We start from the raw sequence: 16788 nt of genomic DNA, 5'->3' as shown, positions 1-16788 counted from the left end.
GCCCGCCGGCATGTACTTGTAGCGCGGTGAAAAAGAAAGTTCTAAATTCAAAAGCACATAAATTTGCCAGGGATCCAGGAAGATAAGTGGGAGCCAAAGAGCATTGAATCACTAGTGGGAGCGAGGACTAATTTTTTTTTCGCTTTCACTCGTGTGCCGCGGCCGTGTTTTATCTACTTAAAACTCGGACAGTACATGGAGAGAGGCAAGAATTTTATATATAAGATTCTTGGAGAGAGGTGATATTCACAGAGATTTATGGATATTCACGAAAAATAGCCCCGAGAATAGTTTAAATTAAAGTATCTACCTGTCTACAGACTTACAGACTATCGCAAGCTTGTGCGGTACGATAGTCGGTTACAGCTATTAAAAACAAATAAACGCTGGAGACTTTGGCAAAGTAAGTGAGAGCAGAAATGAAATGTCTTGTTCTCTCTTTTGGGATGACCTAGGCACGGCCTGATAGTGTGTTAGGGTCTTAAAAAAAATTGTTGTAGCGCTTGCACACGACGCCCCAATTAAGGTAAGCGCAAGTTCGTTAAATTACTTGCACAATATGATTTAATTAAGTTTTGTCTGCCCTTTCGTCATCTTGATCATTATATGATTTATTCACTATGAACTGGTGTCTTACGCTTCGCGCACACGGATGCAACAGTTGCTCGGCGACATTTTTTATCTCTGTCGTGCGTCTAAGGAGTGACGACAGAGACAAAAAATGTCGCCGTGCAACTGTTGCATCCGTGTGCGCGGGCCCTTAAAAAAGGCATGTGGCGTGGCCCATATGCAAGCACCGTGGAGATTTCATCACGAAAAAGTAAATATTGATAACGAAACTCCAATTTCTAATTTTCATATCTAAAGATAATCTAGAGGCTAAATTTAAAATACTAAAAAGAAGAAATAATCAAAAAATATTTATTCTTTGAAATATTTTGTCGACCACCCCGCAGTAATGAACGCATTCACAAAAACTCTTTATTTCTGAACGCTACCGTTACGTAACTACGCCCTCTGGCGGCAATTTTCTGGTAAAAATACTTCGTGAATGTGGCGTGTGTTGTTTGGATTATTGAGAGTCGTAAATAAAAAAGCAATCAATGGTTTATTAATATTTGTTATAAGTATACTATAGGTGTCTTTAGACAACACTATTCCAAGGGACAATAAGTGGAAACGAATATCTTCATGGGAGACGTGGTCTAAATTTGGTATTTTGTCATATGTTGCACGCCTGCCTTGGGGTCTCTGAAGAGGACAAAAAAAATAATCAGTAAATCCGATGCTAAATTGATAATGCCGTAAGTTATTTGTTCTATTTTTAATTCATCATGACCTGTGATGACCGTATGCTTGTCATTCTTTCTATAATGTGCATTTTGCATGTGTAATTACGTAGGTTACAGATAGATGTAGCTCATGCTTCAATTCTTGCCCATCTGAGGTATTTGAGCTAATAAATGACGGTTTTAGCATCAGTTTTAGGTGTTTTCATTCAAAAATTGTCTCCATTTGACATTTTTATGGTTATTAACCATTGGTCTTTTTGATTACAGAAATAGACACATTCAGTCTCCTGGCACGTTACAGCGCTTTCTCGTGACAATGCGAAGTCTTTATGTGTGAACGTGTATTTCGCGTGAGCTATATTCATGATGGTTATTAGAGTGGACACTGAATAAGAGTCAGCATGAGTCACAACTTGGCTGGGATGCCCGGCGCCTATAGGCTGCCCGGGCCGGGCCTGGGCCCGCCGGACTTCAAGCCGCCCATGGAGACACCCACGCCTTCTGCGCCAGCACCAAGTAATCCTAAAAAGAGGAGAAAAACATCAAATGCTAATAATGCCCTTGCACCACAACCACCACCCACCGCACAAGACCTGCTGCCTCCACCATTAACGGGATATGGAGACACCATAGTTGCATCAAATCCCTTTGATGATTCTCCATCTACTATTTCTCACAATGGCCCTATGATGAGCCAGAATGGCCCAATGATGAGTCAAAATGGTCCCATGGGTATGATGGGACCGATGCACAGTATGGGCGGACCCCCAATGAGGCACATGAGCCCTTTACCCCATAGTATGAGTCCAATGAATCAGCAAATGCCTCCTCGAGGTATCAGTCCTATGGGTAACATGAGTCCGATGGGTCATATGGGTGGAATGTCACCGATGGGAGGCCCAAATATGGGAATGAGCAATCACAGTATGGGTCCAGGCATGGGGCCTGCGTCAAGGTCAATGGGCAGTCCCATGAGCCCTATGAATTCTATGCCAATGGGATCACCAATGTCTTCCGGGCCGATGGGAAGCCCTATGAATATGGGGTCAATGGCAGGCAGCCACATGAGCAACAGTCCAATGGGGCCACCCATGCACAGTCCTTTAGGAGGAGGGTCCATGAATGGGCCAATGAATGGCCCTATGGGTGGTGGTGGACCTGGTATGAATGTGCCTCGAATGAATGGCCCTATGGGTCCCAGTTGTTCTAATGGTTCTATGGGCCCAAGCAGTTCTATAATGTCATCAAACTCAATGCAAAGTGGAGGAATGGGACCAGGTCACTGTGGTCCCATAAGACATGGTAGTCCAATGGGCTCTGGAATGGGAGGAGGGCCCATGGGAGGGAATGGTCCAATGTCATCAATGGGCCCGGGTCCACCATACTCGAGCAGCCACATGGGACACGGTGGTCCCATGGGGATGGGAGGCAGTGGTAATATGGGGATGGGTCCGGGCCCTGGTAATATGGGTAATTGTGGGCCTCTGGCAGGCATGAGTGGCATGGCAATGGGCGGTCCTGGAGGGCAAGGAGTGGGCCCGATGGGACAAGGAATGGGAATGTTTGGGCCAAAGCCAATGCCTGTTAGTGCTGGGAAAGTGTATCCTCCAGATCAACCAATGGTGTTTAACCCACAGAACCCAAATGCTCCTCCCATCTACCCTTGTGGAGTATGTCACAAAGAAGTACATGATAATGACCAAGCCATTCTCTGTGAATCTGGATGTAACTTCTGGTTCCACAGGTAAGACACATTTATTATTTTTTACCTACTTTCTCTCTAAACAAATTCATTTCCTTGTAATACCTACTACCTGAATGCCTTTATTTTAACTCAGTTTTCTACTAATCAATTTCCTCACTGTTTTATTAATGAATGTGTGTAATGTTAGCCTTATTTGTACCTATGTAGAAAATTCTTAATTTATTTTCTTTCCTCTTTTTATTTTTTCCACATTCCCAGACTTTGACATGTTGTGTCTAAGTCATGCTTCATAATCATAAATTTAATTTAATATCATAATCATTAATTTAATTTCATAATCATTAATTTAATTTTTACTAGATAAAATACATTAGATTTAAATTACAATTTTGGTTTTAGAAAAATCACATCAGACTATAATTTGTATAAGTTATTAAGGTTCGGTTGTATGTACGAGGGACGTTCAAAAAGTAATGAGAATGGATATGTTCCTGTATCTTGATTTAATTTTTCTTAACTTGTCCATGTAGCAGTACTCATTAAAGTGAAATTGCATAATTCAAATTTTTACTACTTTCATTTGTTTTTCTTTGATATGTAAATAATTGACACAAGGTGGGGGATGAAAATTTTCAGTAAAATAAGAGCATTTTTTCATGAATATTTGACATGTCGCGAGTTCATTTCTGACATGAATATCAAAAATAATCATACTTTAAATTAAAGCTGGGTTTATCCTTTGTTAGTAACAGCAATAAAAAAAGTTCGTATAGATACATTTTCAAACGGTATGGTATCCAAAAAAAATATAGGTGCTGTTTTTGGTCATGTTCACGATTTTTACAGATTATCACGAAAATTGAGAATATAGATTGGAAATAAAATTACGTTAGTATTAAAGAAGAACATACAATCATTTTATTATTAAAAAAATGATTAGTTACAATAAGAACATTTTAAACAAACAAATAATAATGTTTTTGGCCTTCAAAATAACAGTCGACAGGGCCGAACCCTCAAATTGCCGAGGGTGCTGCTCAAGTTAGTGTATTTAAAGCTACAAGTGACATACCTAATATTGAAGGCAATATAAGGATCATTAATATTTTATACCCGACCTTTAAATAAAATTGTAATATAATCGCTACTCTGAAGTATAATGAAGTGAAGTGCTTACTGACATGGTATTTAGACTATCGTTAAGATTTTAATTTTTAAAGGGGGCAAAAAAATAATAATTGAAAAAATTAAATATGTAAATGAATCACCAAAGAGTTACTTTTAATTATAAAAATATAAGGATACTTACATTCTTATGTTTTAATACTCATTATCATTACTTATTGAACGCCCCTCGTAATGTCAGGGAATTTGAATACTGAAGGTCAAACTCAACTATCCACCGATTTAACCAATCACAATCTCCATTCCAGAGGCTGCACAGGCCTAACGGAGCCGGCCTTCCAGCTCCTCACCGCAGAAGTGTATGCTGAGTGGGTGTGTGACAAGTGCTTGCACACTAAGAACATCCCATTGGTTAAATTCAAGCCCTAGCGCGAGGTGCGCGCCGCATCACAAGTATTTATTCCACTAAATGGACTCTGTGATTCACTCTCTTAATTTATTCACGCATGGAGGTTGTGACATGAAAGCTAGGGATATACCAACCTATTTGCGCTCCGATTGGAACTTATTTTGCTGCCTTGAGGACTGAAATGACATTGTAAAGTTCTCTGAGCCTATTTTACTCCAAGTTATGTATATTTTAAAGCTGCCCAAAGTTATATTTGATTTGAATTAACAACTGAGCTAAACCTATTATTTTAGGTTTAGCTTTTAATCTTAAACCATGCCTCTTGACAATATGACTAGATTTGAGTAGATGTCACACTAAGTTTCATAGAAACTCATGCAGCAATTATCAATCTGATAGGAGAGTTAATGTTACTTGTTGCTTTCATGTCGCACAAAAATGTCTGCCTCTTTGACTGTAGTCTGTATAAGATCGATCTCGGAATTTGGTGTAAGGAGGGTCAAATCATCTATTGTCGACATCCATTAATGCCACTTTTTTTACAGAAGTGCTAAAAATGTCAACCAATAGATGATTTACCTTCATTGAATGGAAGATGCGTTGTGTCGTAATGGAAGGTTACTTTTCGTGCTATATTATTGAGTGTGAATGACGAATGCAGACGATCCTACTATGTCTAGTCTGTTGTCATTAAGACTAGTTTTAATCTAATGCTAAGATGTGGAGACGAATGCAAGCTGCCGGAGTGATCGCATTAGGCATATCCAATAAAGCAATTGAATGTTTTTCGGAAACGCAGTTTTGGCAGCACAATTTAGGTAGAGGAATTTTTGTTTATTTCTTTCTATGCCGTGTTTGTGTTGCTTGAGTCTATGTGTATATTGTAAATATCGTTTATTAATAATGAATTAATCTAATTCTATTTCCGCCTTCAAAGTTTTGTGAGCTATAGGTGTACGGATTGTATGTTATATACGGTACACATGAACTGTAGCCACGGCGCGAGTAGGCCTCCACTTGCGATTAAATAGTCGAACGACTGCCGGCGACAGTCGCGATTGTCGCAAGCGCCCTCTGTACATTTCGCTATTATAGTAATAAGTAATAATGAATTAATGAAGCCGTTGTACTTACTATGTCGAGCCTATGATTTGCATGTAACTTAAGCGCATTACGTACGTGTAAATACGACATACGACGAATCCATACTTACGCTTTGATAAGGATAAGAGTGTTAAAATGTGTTTGTCAATTTTTAACTTTTTGGAGATTTTTTTAATAATAGCATTATTAGCGTTATTGTGTTTTTTATCGAATGTATATACATATATTGTATAGGTTGTAACGGACTGAGATTAAGAAATATTTCGGCCCCCGGTTGTGACCGCCGAGTGACTCCGCGCGGCTACAATATATTTATTTCATTTACACAAGTTACACCTATGTTGTTCCCAGCAAGAGGTACCGTGTCAGTTGATAATAAGACTATTAATAATTAATGTATAATTAGAAATGGTCCTTATTAACAATTAAATGGGTTGGTACCTTTTGTCTGAGAATGTATGTCAGCATAGTTATTTTCTGACTACATTTATTGTAACTCCATAAGTGTAAGTAGAGTTTTGTCTTCTAGTAGATTACCCAGTGACGATGTTAATCTTGCCTGGACGGGGCCCGGCCGTCTTCTTTAGTGCCTGTTAGCCGTAAGATCGTAGGTAAATTCAGAGCAAATGTATCTATTTGTCACTTTCTCAAAAGGTAGCATTTGGTCGTTTAACAAGAAGGATCCTTATTGCACATTTTAGGTTGGTGCCGACTTACTGTGGTGCGGCTAAATGATACCTTTGCCCTATGAATAACTTAATTAAAACACCTTTAATGTTTTTCAAGCAATCGAAACATTTGAATTTAAGTTTTTAAAAGAAAACATGAATTAAAATAGAACCTATTTATTTCCATGTGACTCTTTAAGAAATTTCGTTGGATCACACATTTCTTACACAACTAAGAACGTGAGTCGCTTAATTTCAATTTCTTATAAATCCCTCAATCAGACTGCGTTTTTAGTATTAAGAAAAGATCATGGATACTTCCTAAGGCCCACTTGCACCAACCACTTAACAGGGTAAGAGGGCTGTCATTTGTCAAATTCCATATAAAATGGTGGGTTAACCTCAGGATTAACCCACCATTTTCGTTGGTGCAAGTGGCCCTAAAAGGGTCAAACGCCTGGACGGGCCAATTTGTCAGAGTTTGAAGTTAAACGACAATTGTACGCGCTTGTTGTTCCAGAGCTTTAATTTATCAAAGTATGTATTCCTATGTAATCCAGTCTTTGATCTAACATTTCTTGACAACAGACCTTATTCGAATTATAAATCTAAAATACCTATATTATGAACATTTTTTTTATGTATGTTTTTTTTATTTTTAAGGTCCAAAGTAAAGCACAATTACGTCATTGGGAAAATCAATGATAATAAGATTAATAGGACTACCGAAACACAGGTACTTTTATTTACATCATGTACTTATACTCCGAAAACCATTTTATGTGGCAAAGGTTTAGGTAAATAATAACTATTTAATATTATTTATGCACTTTGTTTTACGAAAATAAAATCATAACACAATGCCGTTTAATTTATGTAGTTTATCCATCAATTCAAGACTAGTGTATAATAAATATTGTTAAAATGGCGTAAGTAGGTACTAAAAGGTGACATGACAACCTCGGATATTTAAAAAATGTGAATGGTTGTGAAGCGACACGACTGAGGTACTTTTATGAAGTAAATATTTTCGAAATCAACCATTATATAATTTCTCGGTAAGGTCAATACGGTTAAGTGTGTGAAACGGGGAAGTGTACCTGGCCTTCACATTTGGTCTGTTTACTCTGTTTAAACGACGATCAGTGTTTATTGAGAGTTCATACCTTTACCAGTAGTACTGAGTAGCAAGTAAAAGTATGAAAAGTATTCGTAAAAGCACCTGTGACAATGAGTAAAAAAAACCGGCCAAGAGCGTGTCGGGCCACGCTCAGTGTAGGGTTCCGTAGTTTTCCGTATTTTTCTCAAAAACTACTGAACCTATCAAGTTCAAAACAATTTTCCTAGAAAGTGTTTATAAAGTTCTACTTTTGTGATTTTTTTCATATTTTTTAAACATATGGTTCAAAAGTTAGAGGGGGGGGGACGCACTTTTTTTCCTTTAGGAGCGATTATTTCCAAAAATATTAATATTAAAACCGAAATAAATTACACATATGACCTGGGTGGCCGAGCGGATTAAGAGGCATTTCCCGCGATTGGAAAGTACGCTGGTTCGATTCCAGCCTCAGGCACCAGAGGACTTGGTCACTTTTTCTTTCATATGTGTAATTTATTTCGGTTTTAATTTATATACATAGTAGTGTGACTACTTTAAGACAGCACAAGTTGAAATATTTTCAATAGATTATAATTTAACTTGTGTTCATTAGAATATTAATATTATCAAAAAACCATCTTAGTAAACCCTTAATCATTTTTAAATACCTATCCAACAATATATCACACGTTGGGGTTGGAATGAAAAAAAATATCAGCCCTCACTTTACATGTAGGGGGGGTACCCTAATAAAACATTTTTTTCCATTTTTTATTTTTGCACTTTGTTGGCGTGATTGATATACATATTTGTACCAAATTTCAGCTTTCTAGTGCTAACGGTTACTGAGATTATCCGCGGACGGACGGACGGACGGACAGACAGACATGGCGCAACTATAAGGGTTCCTAGTTGACTACGGAACCCTAAAAAGGCCGCATACTTATCCCCGTATGGCACACTTACCCTTATTTACCTTATCTAAACTTTATCATGTGCTAGCAACACAATGTTGTTTGCAAAAAGGCAATGCAAGGGCATAACACTGATGTTCTGTTTAAACAAGGAGATTCAACTTGTATTTATCTATTAACGATAGAATTAATTGATAATTTCGAAACAACATAGTTAATCTGAAAACAATTAGAAATATTATGAAATGATCTGTAAATATATTGCGTTTCAATAATATTGTTTTCTGAATAAGAAATGTACAGTTACTTATAACTAGCGGTAGCATAAGGTTTCGGTCATGATTATTGTGCTAATTATTTATCGCCGTGAACATCACAACCATAATACAAGTGAATAATAAAGACTAGTAAACTTCACAGTTTATTATATGCAATGTCAAAGCCGTCACAACACTGATTGGCCATTTTGATTGTCTCACGCCATCTTGTGAGCCCACTGAAAGACTAAAACATATTACTTGTCTTTACTATTTAGTTGTCTCGGACATAACAGACTCGCGGTGACTGCCACCACCTTTGTATATTATTTTCATGTAAAATACGTGTTACTTGCAAAAGCTGTTAAAATAATATTTTGAAAAGTCTATAGAACGACATCAATGGTCAACTTGTGCATAGTTTATTTTGTATTATGTGAATAATAATAACAAGCAATAATAAAATTGTTATTGAGAAATTGGATTTTTAATTGAGCCGATAATCTTATACTTTTAAACGAGCAATTCTTGTATATTTATTTATATATATATATATATATATATTTACACTGACGATCTCGGAAAACTTATCCTTAGGTCCCGGAAAACGCGAATTTTCGAGTTTTCATGCGTTTTTCTTCGCGCGCCATCTCGTGTGCAGTAGTTGTACTGTTAAGACAGAATTCTTTCAGTCGATGTAAGTACTATTTATTGCAAACACTAGATGGCGACACAGGTCAAGGCTTAAACGAATAGAAAATACACTATTTGAGTTTTTGTCACGTTTTTGTGGCGAAATGCGCGCCATCTCGTGTGGAGTAGTTGTGTTGTTAAGGCTGAGAATTCTTTCGCTCGATGTAGGTACTATTCATTTTTGAACTAGATGGCGACACATGTCAAGGATACGAAACAGAACCGAGCGAAGCTCGGTTGCCCAGATATTAATATAAGAAAATGACAAACTCATAGATCGAAATATTGATTTAAACTAACACGATCTTCACTCATATTATTAAATTAAAACGGGACTTAATCGCGTAAAACTTACGTTTTATATTATATTTAACCCGACGTTTCGGACATGACATTACGTCCGTGGTCTAGCGTAAAAGTGACTGATGACAATCAAGTGCGGGTAGTTCGAAAAACTCGTACAGCTAGAAGATGTTGATACAACTCAACAAAATTCTAGTTTCAAAACTTATGAATGGGTAATTAAAAAAAAGTAAGTCTCATAAAAATTCTTGAGTATCATTTATTGACTTCACTGTCAGTATGGCATACATTTTTTACTAAAACTATATTACAGAAGTGTTTATACATTAACTTCTTTCATAAATGGTTGTAGGCATACTCACTAGAAAAAATAAAATATATCAATTAAAATATTATGTAAGATAACTTGCATAAAAAGCACAAACTCTAGCTGTAAGTTCCGACAGAACCTTGTACCAGTACACTCGGCAACAAAAAAAGACAATCATAATAATTTCCAAATTATCCAGTAATCAGATACACTACCAGTCAAATGAATTGATATGATTTAATACATTTGTAACCTTTGTACTTTGATATTAACAGTTAATAACTATTCACAATTGAAAAATGCAACAGTAGTCTTTTAAACGTGTACTTAGATGAACTTACTGAGAAACTTATTTCTAGCTCTATCAAATCTATCATTAACACTTAGTACAGCATTACAACTGCGTTAACATAATATTATTTTCCCCTCACTAGCTCGGAAACACGTGTTTTGTCCTTTAATACCAGCGGGTAAAAACGCATTTTATCCACTAGTGGGTAAAGTAATTTGACCTTGAATAAAGTCAAATTAACTGCTTTAAAATTGATAAAAGTAGGTGAATCTAGTAATAAAGATGATTTACCACCTGTGGAACTACTGGAAGCAGTGATAAACGCATTTTTTGCGTTGTAGTTTCCTCGCGCTGTAGTGGGGGGAAAAGTTTTGTGTTACACTCGGGTGCGAATGTATTTTACTTCTCGTGTGTTAAAAAACTCGCAAGTTCAGGATTCTATTCTCGAACCACTCGCTTCGCTCGTGGTTCAACTATAGAATCCTTTCACTTGCTCGTTTTTCAATTCCACACTCAGCGTTAAAATACAACTTTGCCCCCTTGTATAACAAATAACTATTTTAAATTTTACAGAAATAGAAAGCAACATTTTTCTCTCCCACGAAGGTGAGGCAATAATATGTAATACAATGCAATGGGTGTTAACTGTTAAGTCACCATCCACAAATTAATTTTGATTTCTTGTCCATTAGACCTGCGATCAGGCCTGTAGCTTGCACTACTGCCGCCGCTACAGCGGCGTACAAAATGATTGGCATGCAAATATTTTGTATGTGGCTGGCATTACAGGCATAAATGTATCACTGGTTTTAATGTAGGTATATCATCCATAGTGACGCGCAGATTTGTCAAATCTAACCTTTATTACAATGAGATTACGAGTCAAGGCGCGCGTCTGCGGTACGAAGGTACGATCTAATAGAATATGATCATTTGATTATGTTTCATTAAAGCGCAGTATTTTTGGTTTTACTATTACAAAAAGAGAAATGGATTAAGTTGATAAAATGTGTATTTATGAACTTGGCTGTACAACTGTATGATAGACTCGTCAGTCTAGCAATTAAAAGGCCGTATGATACAATGAAAAAGGCAACAAAAATAATGAGCCCCAGTTATTTAATACTGCTATTTAGAAATAGAAAAAGTAATATGACAGAAGCAAATATTTATTGATCCAGAACCAGATATATTTGTAGAAATATATGATTGAGAAGGTATGAAGTCATGTCAGTAATTTTAACTTGTACACTGCCAACACTTTAGGGCCACTCTCATAGCTAATCCTGGGAAGGATTTGAACAGAGAATGCCTACTCAATGTGTTGTAATTAATAGTTATTTGTTATACAAGGGGGCAAAGTTGTATTTTAACGTCGAGTGTGGAATTGAAAAACGAGCAAGTGAAAGGATTCCATAGTTGAACCACGAGCGAAGCGAGTGGTTCGAGAATAGAATCCTGAACTTGCGAGTTTTTTAACACACGAGAAGTAAAATACATTTGCACCCGAGTGTAACACAAAACTTTTCCCCTCACTATAGCGAGGAAACTAGAACGCAAAAAATGCGTTTATTACTGCTTCCAGTAGTTCCACACGTGGTAAATCATCTTTATTACTAGATTCACCTACTTTTATCAATTTTAAAGCAGTTAATTTGACTTTATTCAAGGTCAAATTACTTTACCCACTAGTGGATAAAATGCGTTTTTACCCGCTGGTATTAAAGGACAAAACACGTGTTTCCGAGCCAGTGAGGGGAAAAAATAATTACGTCTTTACAATAATGTGGTAATCTCATAAATATCGCTACTGTCATTTTACTCTTCTAAGTTGGAGACGATTTCTTCAATTTAAAGTGATTATTTATATACAATATTTTTGTCATTTATGATGCTTGCATGTGACATTTTGAATCAAACAAGTTTTGTTTAACCATAATCAGATCCAAAAGAAGTCAGTCCTTTGTTTTGTATCGCAAAAGAAACTGCAGCATCTAGGAAGTCATAGTGACTTGTCATGATATCAGCACCACTAGAGTTCATATTTTCACTCCCGTCATAGTCGATACTGGATGGCTGAAGCTGCTCCGACTCAGTGAAGTATTGATATGATGAAGTGGAAGACTCAGGGAAGAATGAAAATTGTGTTTCACTATTTACATTTCTTTTGTCATCACTGTACCAAGACAGATCTAGTTCATTTGAGGCACCATCATCACTCTGTTTTAGTTTTATGGGTTCACTTCTAATTCCATCGTCTGAGCGTATAGGACTGCTGGGAGGTGAAGGGAATGCGTCATCTTTGACACTCATGTAACTGCAGGCTTGCTCGTCATTCTGACTGTCCTCGTTGCTACTCGAGCTAGAAGTATTCTGTAAGCCGTGTGCTGATATGGCCATGAGGATGCCTTCGTTTTCAATGCTGTTGTCACTAGGCATGTTGTTGATGAACTCTGCAACATCCAGGGCCAGGAACCGATTGTTGTCCATGTCCGTGGGCAGGGGGGCTACCATCCATGAATCCAACACGCGGTTTATTGTGTTGTCCACAAATCCTTTGGCCATCTGAAAAGAATTTAATATACATATAATTTATAATTAAGAAATCAAATCATGAGTGAACAGGCATCTTTTCGGCGAGCTCACTCCATCATAGCCCAGGGGCTCATTCAAGCTATAAGTTACAATTTACAAGTGGTAGTCAATGTCTAATATGACAAATTGAAAAGGGACTTCCGCTTGTAACTTGTAATTTTTAGCTTTGAGAAATGGGCCTCAGGTCTTTGCCTTTGGCTAGTCTGTGTACGTGGCCAATGGTAATCCCATTTATAATTAAAAAAAAATTGTTTAGTAGTCTTCTTTCATATTTAGGTGTCACAACTTTACACTGCCATATAATTCGACTTGTATTACAAAAACAATATTGCTATGTATGTTGTTTGGAAATGAGTGTGGAAAATTTATTGAATAGGAGCAGCTGTTTAGTGATGGGGGTGTGTGACTGTTATCAGATTAACTGTCAAGGATCTACTTGTGAGGTTCACTTTTAAAAAAAAAACTTGGAACCGAAAGAGTTAAGAGCTAAACAGCTACTAACTTTTAATAAATGTTCAAGATACTTTAATAAAATTGGTAATACTACAGAGTAAAATATGACAAATTCTAATAAGTACAGAAAAGCATAAAATCATCTACATACCTGTCTGGCCTGCCACCGCGCTATACACTGGTCCTCACTGTAGGATGCAGACACGACCATGGACATGGGAATAGATCTGTTCTCATGACTGTTTGCACTAGAGGACATACTATTGTTAGAGCTACTGTTGTCAAATGAGCTCACGTATCTAGGATAAGGCAGTTTCTCGGATGATAAACTTGTGCTGGGCTTCAATAGAGAGTTCTCAGAGTCAGTGATAACTGAGTCAAGAGTATTAAAATCCTGCTTCAGTAAGTAATCGCCTAATCTTTCCAAATTTTGTTCCGTGTTGCCAACTGCGTCAATACATTCGTTTTCGTTATCCGAAGACGAGCTAGCCCTGTCTAACTCGTTCGAAATAACATTTGAGGGTTTTCCAGGGTCGGAAGCACCATTTTTCAAGTGATATTTTCCTTTAACTTGCCACGCGAAACGAGCCTTTTTAAGTGGGCGATCAGAACCTGCTGATGCGTCGCCATTTTCTTGTCGTTTACACGATGACTCTCCAGTCGATTCCGGAATATTCATAACGAAATCTTGAAAAATAACAAGATTTTCACAGAAACTGTCATTAGTAAACAAACACTGACATCACTAATTACTAACATATGATTGTCTGACAAGTAGTTTTAATTAGATTTTTTATTCAAGTTTACAACGCGATTACGACACATTTTATGTAATAAAGTAAATATAGCGCTTTGATAGTCTTATTAAGTTCACATTACAAATGATTATTAGTAAAACAAGAGCAATACGACGAGCAATAAATCAATTTTTTGATAGTCTCCGCCATTCAAGTATTAAAAAATAAAAGCAGGGCAACAACAACTTGAAACATTTTTTGCCAAAAAGTTAAACAATCGCAATCAAAACTAGACCTTGTTAAAAAGCACTAAGAAATATATTCCGACTTATTGGTATACTCTATGCTGGCATTACTCATAGATATTAATATTTCAAATGGCAACATTATTCAAAAAGTTTATTGATGTGTAGGAATTTCAATTACTTACTGGAGCGATTTTACCATGATCTCAAACAGTGCCATTTTATAATTTTTCTTCGCGGGCTTTTTGAATTTATGCCTTCAACTCTGTTGTAGTGAAAATCTTAGTTTCAAAGTTTAAAAACATAAGTTACGGAGTGAAAATAAAGGCAAGTTAAGAGGTGAATAAAGGAGGCATAATTACTAATGAGACTAACACAAAAAGATGTCCGATATTCGAAAATCGGTTTTCAGAGTTACTGCGTTTTCACATTATCCGATCCGATATCGGAAGGATTTCAAATGCAAAAATCAAAGATGGCGGCTTCAATTATGGGATATCGGTCCTACATCCGATATCGGATCGGATAATGTGAAAAAGCACTTACGCCACAGAATATATAATAGTACAAGCTTACGCTTACCTATCACGACAGTTATTAACCATGAAATAAAACTATTCAATATTAATAATATTATGTATTACCAGAAAGATTCCATTTATTTATAAAACACTTGTCAAAGCATTCCTATGGTGACGAAGAGGTTCTTTTTCACTGATATATGATAGTATTTAATGCTCTGAGGACTTTTTTCCTTGAAAGCGACACTTATGTTATGTACATATAGTCTAGTCAGCCAGCCAGCAGTTCTTAGGGCCCGCGCAGACGGAGGCAACAGTTGCTCGGCGACTTTTTTGTCTCTGTCGTCACTCCTTGCGACAATTTCCAAGGTGCGCACACGGGGACGACAGCGACGCAACCACAGACTACTAAGAAGATATTACTATAAAGAAGATATTATTATAAACGATAAAATATCAATGTCGTCTTCAACAATCTGCATTTAAAATTATATTTTTTTCGACTAATAACATACGTTCGCCCAGGCCAGGCCAGTGATAACTGTCAAAATGACAACCGACCGGCGACTGTTTTGTCGCCGTGTGCGCACATGCATTGAAACCAATAGGGAAGGAGACATCTCGAATCTAGAACAGAGCCCAACTGGGGTAGTACCTCCGCCTTACAGAAGACCGCAGCCAAATAGCACTAGACCCTACTCATAGTGTTGTGTTCCTGTCGGTGAGTAAGGCTGCCAGAGCTCAACGAGGGTGCGGTGTGCTGATGACGGGAGGACTTACGGAACTAAATTGTTCCGTTTATTGTCCTTTGAGTCGTCGGCAACCCGAACCCTCCTTAGAACTTGTACACTCCTTTTTACTGTGTACTTAACACAGCAAAAGGGAATGTACAAGTTTCTAATGGGGTGGCAACGCGCATGTGACACTGTTTGAGTTGCAGGCGTCCATAGGTTACGGTGACCGCTTTACATCAGGCGGGCCGTATACTTGTTTGCCACCGAAGTAGTATAAAAAAAAAAAAAAAGACAGTTGCGTCGCAGGCTTGTCGCCGAACCCTGCGACAAAAAAGTTGCGTCGCAACGTGTGCGCACTTTCATACTAGCCCATAGACCGAACGACGGAGACAAAAAAGTTGCGTCGCCCGTCTGCGCGGGCCCTTAGCTACCTGTCTGTCCCACCGCGCACATAGTCTGGAGCGGGCTTAACACAAACGTGTACAATGTATAATTATTTTAATATAGATTTTAACCACAACTTTTTTTAGTACTTTTGTAAGTTAAAGAAATTAGTAGTCACTTTAGTAAGTAGATACCAAAAAATATTGCGTGCAAAAGCTAGTTTATTTATGTTATAATATAAGATTGTAAGTGAGAAGCAGATCAATCGAGTTGTTATCCAATCGAAGGTTAAATGGCATTGGCATATAACCTCAGGTCGCGTGTTTGTACATAATTATACCAATTAAATATATCCCATATAATTTATATTCTTATTCTTATAATAGTTATAATGCTCTAATACAATGTCATGTTAATAATATAATAATTTTAAAATGGGGCATTTGAACCACCAAAAAGCAAATTTTTCTGTCACTTGGTAGCATTTCGGCTAAGGAAGTTTCTGATCACTACACGCAAAAAGTTAATCATTAATATATAACCCTCAAAATGAGAATCTTATATGCTGCTTCCAAAAAATCTAAGCATCTTGGGCATTTGACAACAAAGTACAGCAACAGTAGGTCGGTATACTCGGTATTAATGACTTCGAGTACAGTCGAGTTCATTAATATGTGGACATTTTTTCACTTTATTGCAACGAGTTCAGGTGAAGAAATGTACACATATGTATTTATGAACTCAACTGTACCTACGGTCCTTTCACAGAAAAATGTATCACCAAACAATCCGCCTCCAATTCGAAGAAAGCTTTACCGTTTCCAACTATGATTCCCAAAACCCGTTCCCCAAACTCATTACCGACTCCCGCGCATTCAAAATGCCCAGATTATCAGATTAAGTTTCTGGGAAAAGTAAAAATTCATTACGCATATCCCCTTTCTTTCA

General features: G+C 37.2%; 2 protein-coding genes across 2 annotated transcripts; one reads left to right on the top strand and one right to left on the bottom strand.

Annotated features, from left to right (window-relative positions):
* Nucleotides 1-951: 951 nt before the first annotated feature.
* On the top strand, nt 952-7617 carry LOC125233841 (protein pygopus). Its single transcript, XM_048139979.1, has 3 exons — nt 952-1304; nt 1560-3036; nt 4431-7617. The coding sequence occupies exons 2-3, from the start codon at nt 1694-1696 to the stop codon at nt 4549-4551; spliced, it is 1464 nt and encodes a 487-aa protein (XP_047995936.1). The 5' UTR covers nt 952-1304; nt 1560-1693; the 3' UTR covers nt 4552-7617.
* A 4320-nt stretch (nt 7618-11937) lies between these two features.
* On the bottom strand, nt 11938-14206 carry LOC125233843. The gene is made up of 2 exons (XM_048139981.1): nt 13371-14206; nt 11938-12736 (listed from the first exon to the last, which is right to left on the bottom strand). The coding sequence occupies exons 1-2, from the start codon at nt 13896-13898 to the stop codon at nt 12101-12103; spliced, it is 1164 nt and encodes a 387-aa protein (XP_047995938.1). The 5' UTR covers nt 13899-14206; the 3' UTR covers nt 11938-12100.
* Between the last annotated feature and the right edge of the window lie 2582 nt (nt 14207-16788).

The sequence above is a fragment of the Leguminivora glycinivorella genome, chromosome 15, assembly GCF_023078275.1.
Source record: "Leguminivora glycinivorella isolate SPB_JAAS2020 chromosome 15, LegGlyc_1.1, whole genome shotgun sequence".
NCBI classification, from domain to species: domain Eukaryota; kingdom Metazoa; phylum Arthropoda; class Insecta; order Lepidoptera; family Tortricidae; genus Leguminivora; species Leguminivora glycinivorella.
Note: the sequence above shows the minus strand (reverse complement) of the source record. Positions and strands in the feature narration are given on the sequence as shown.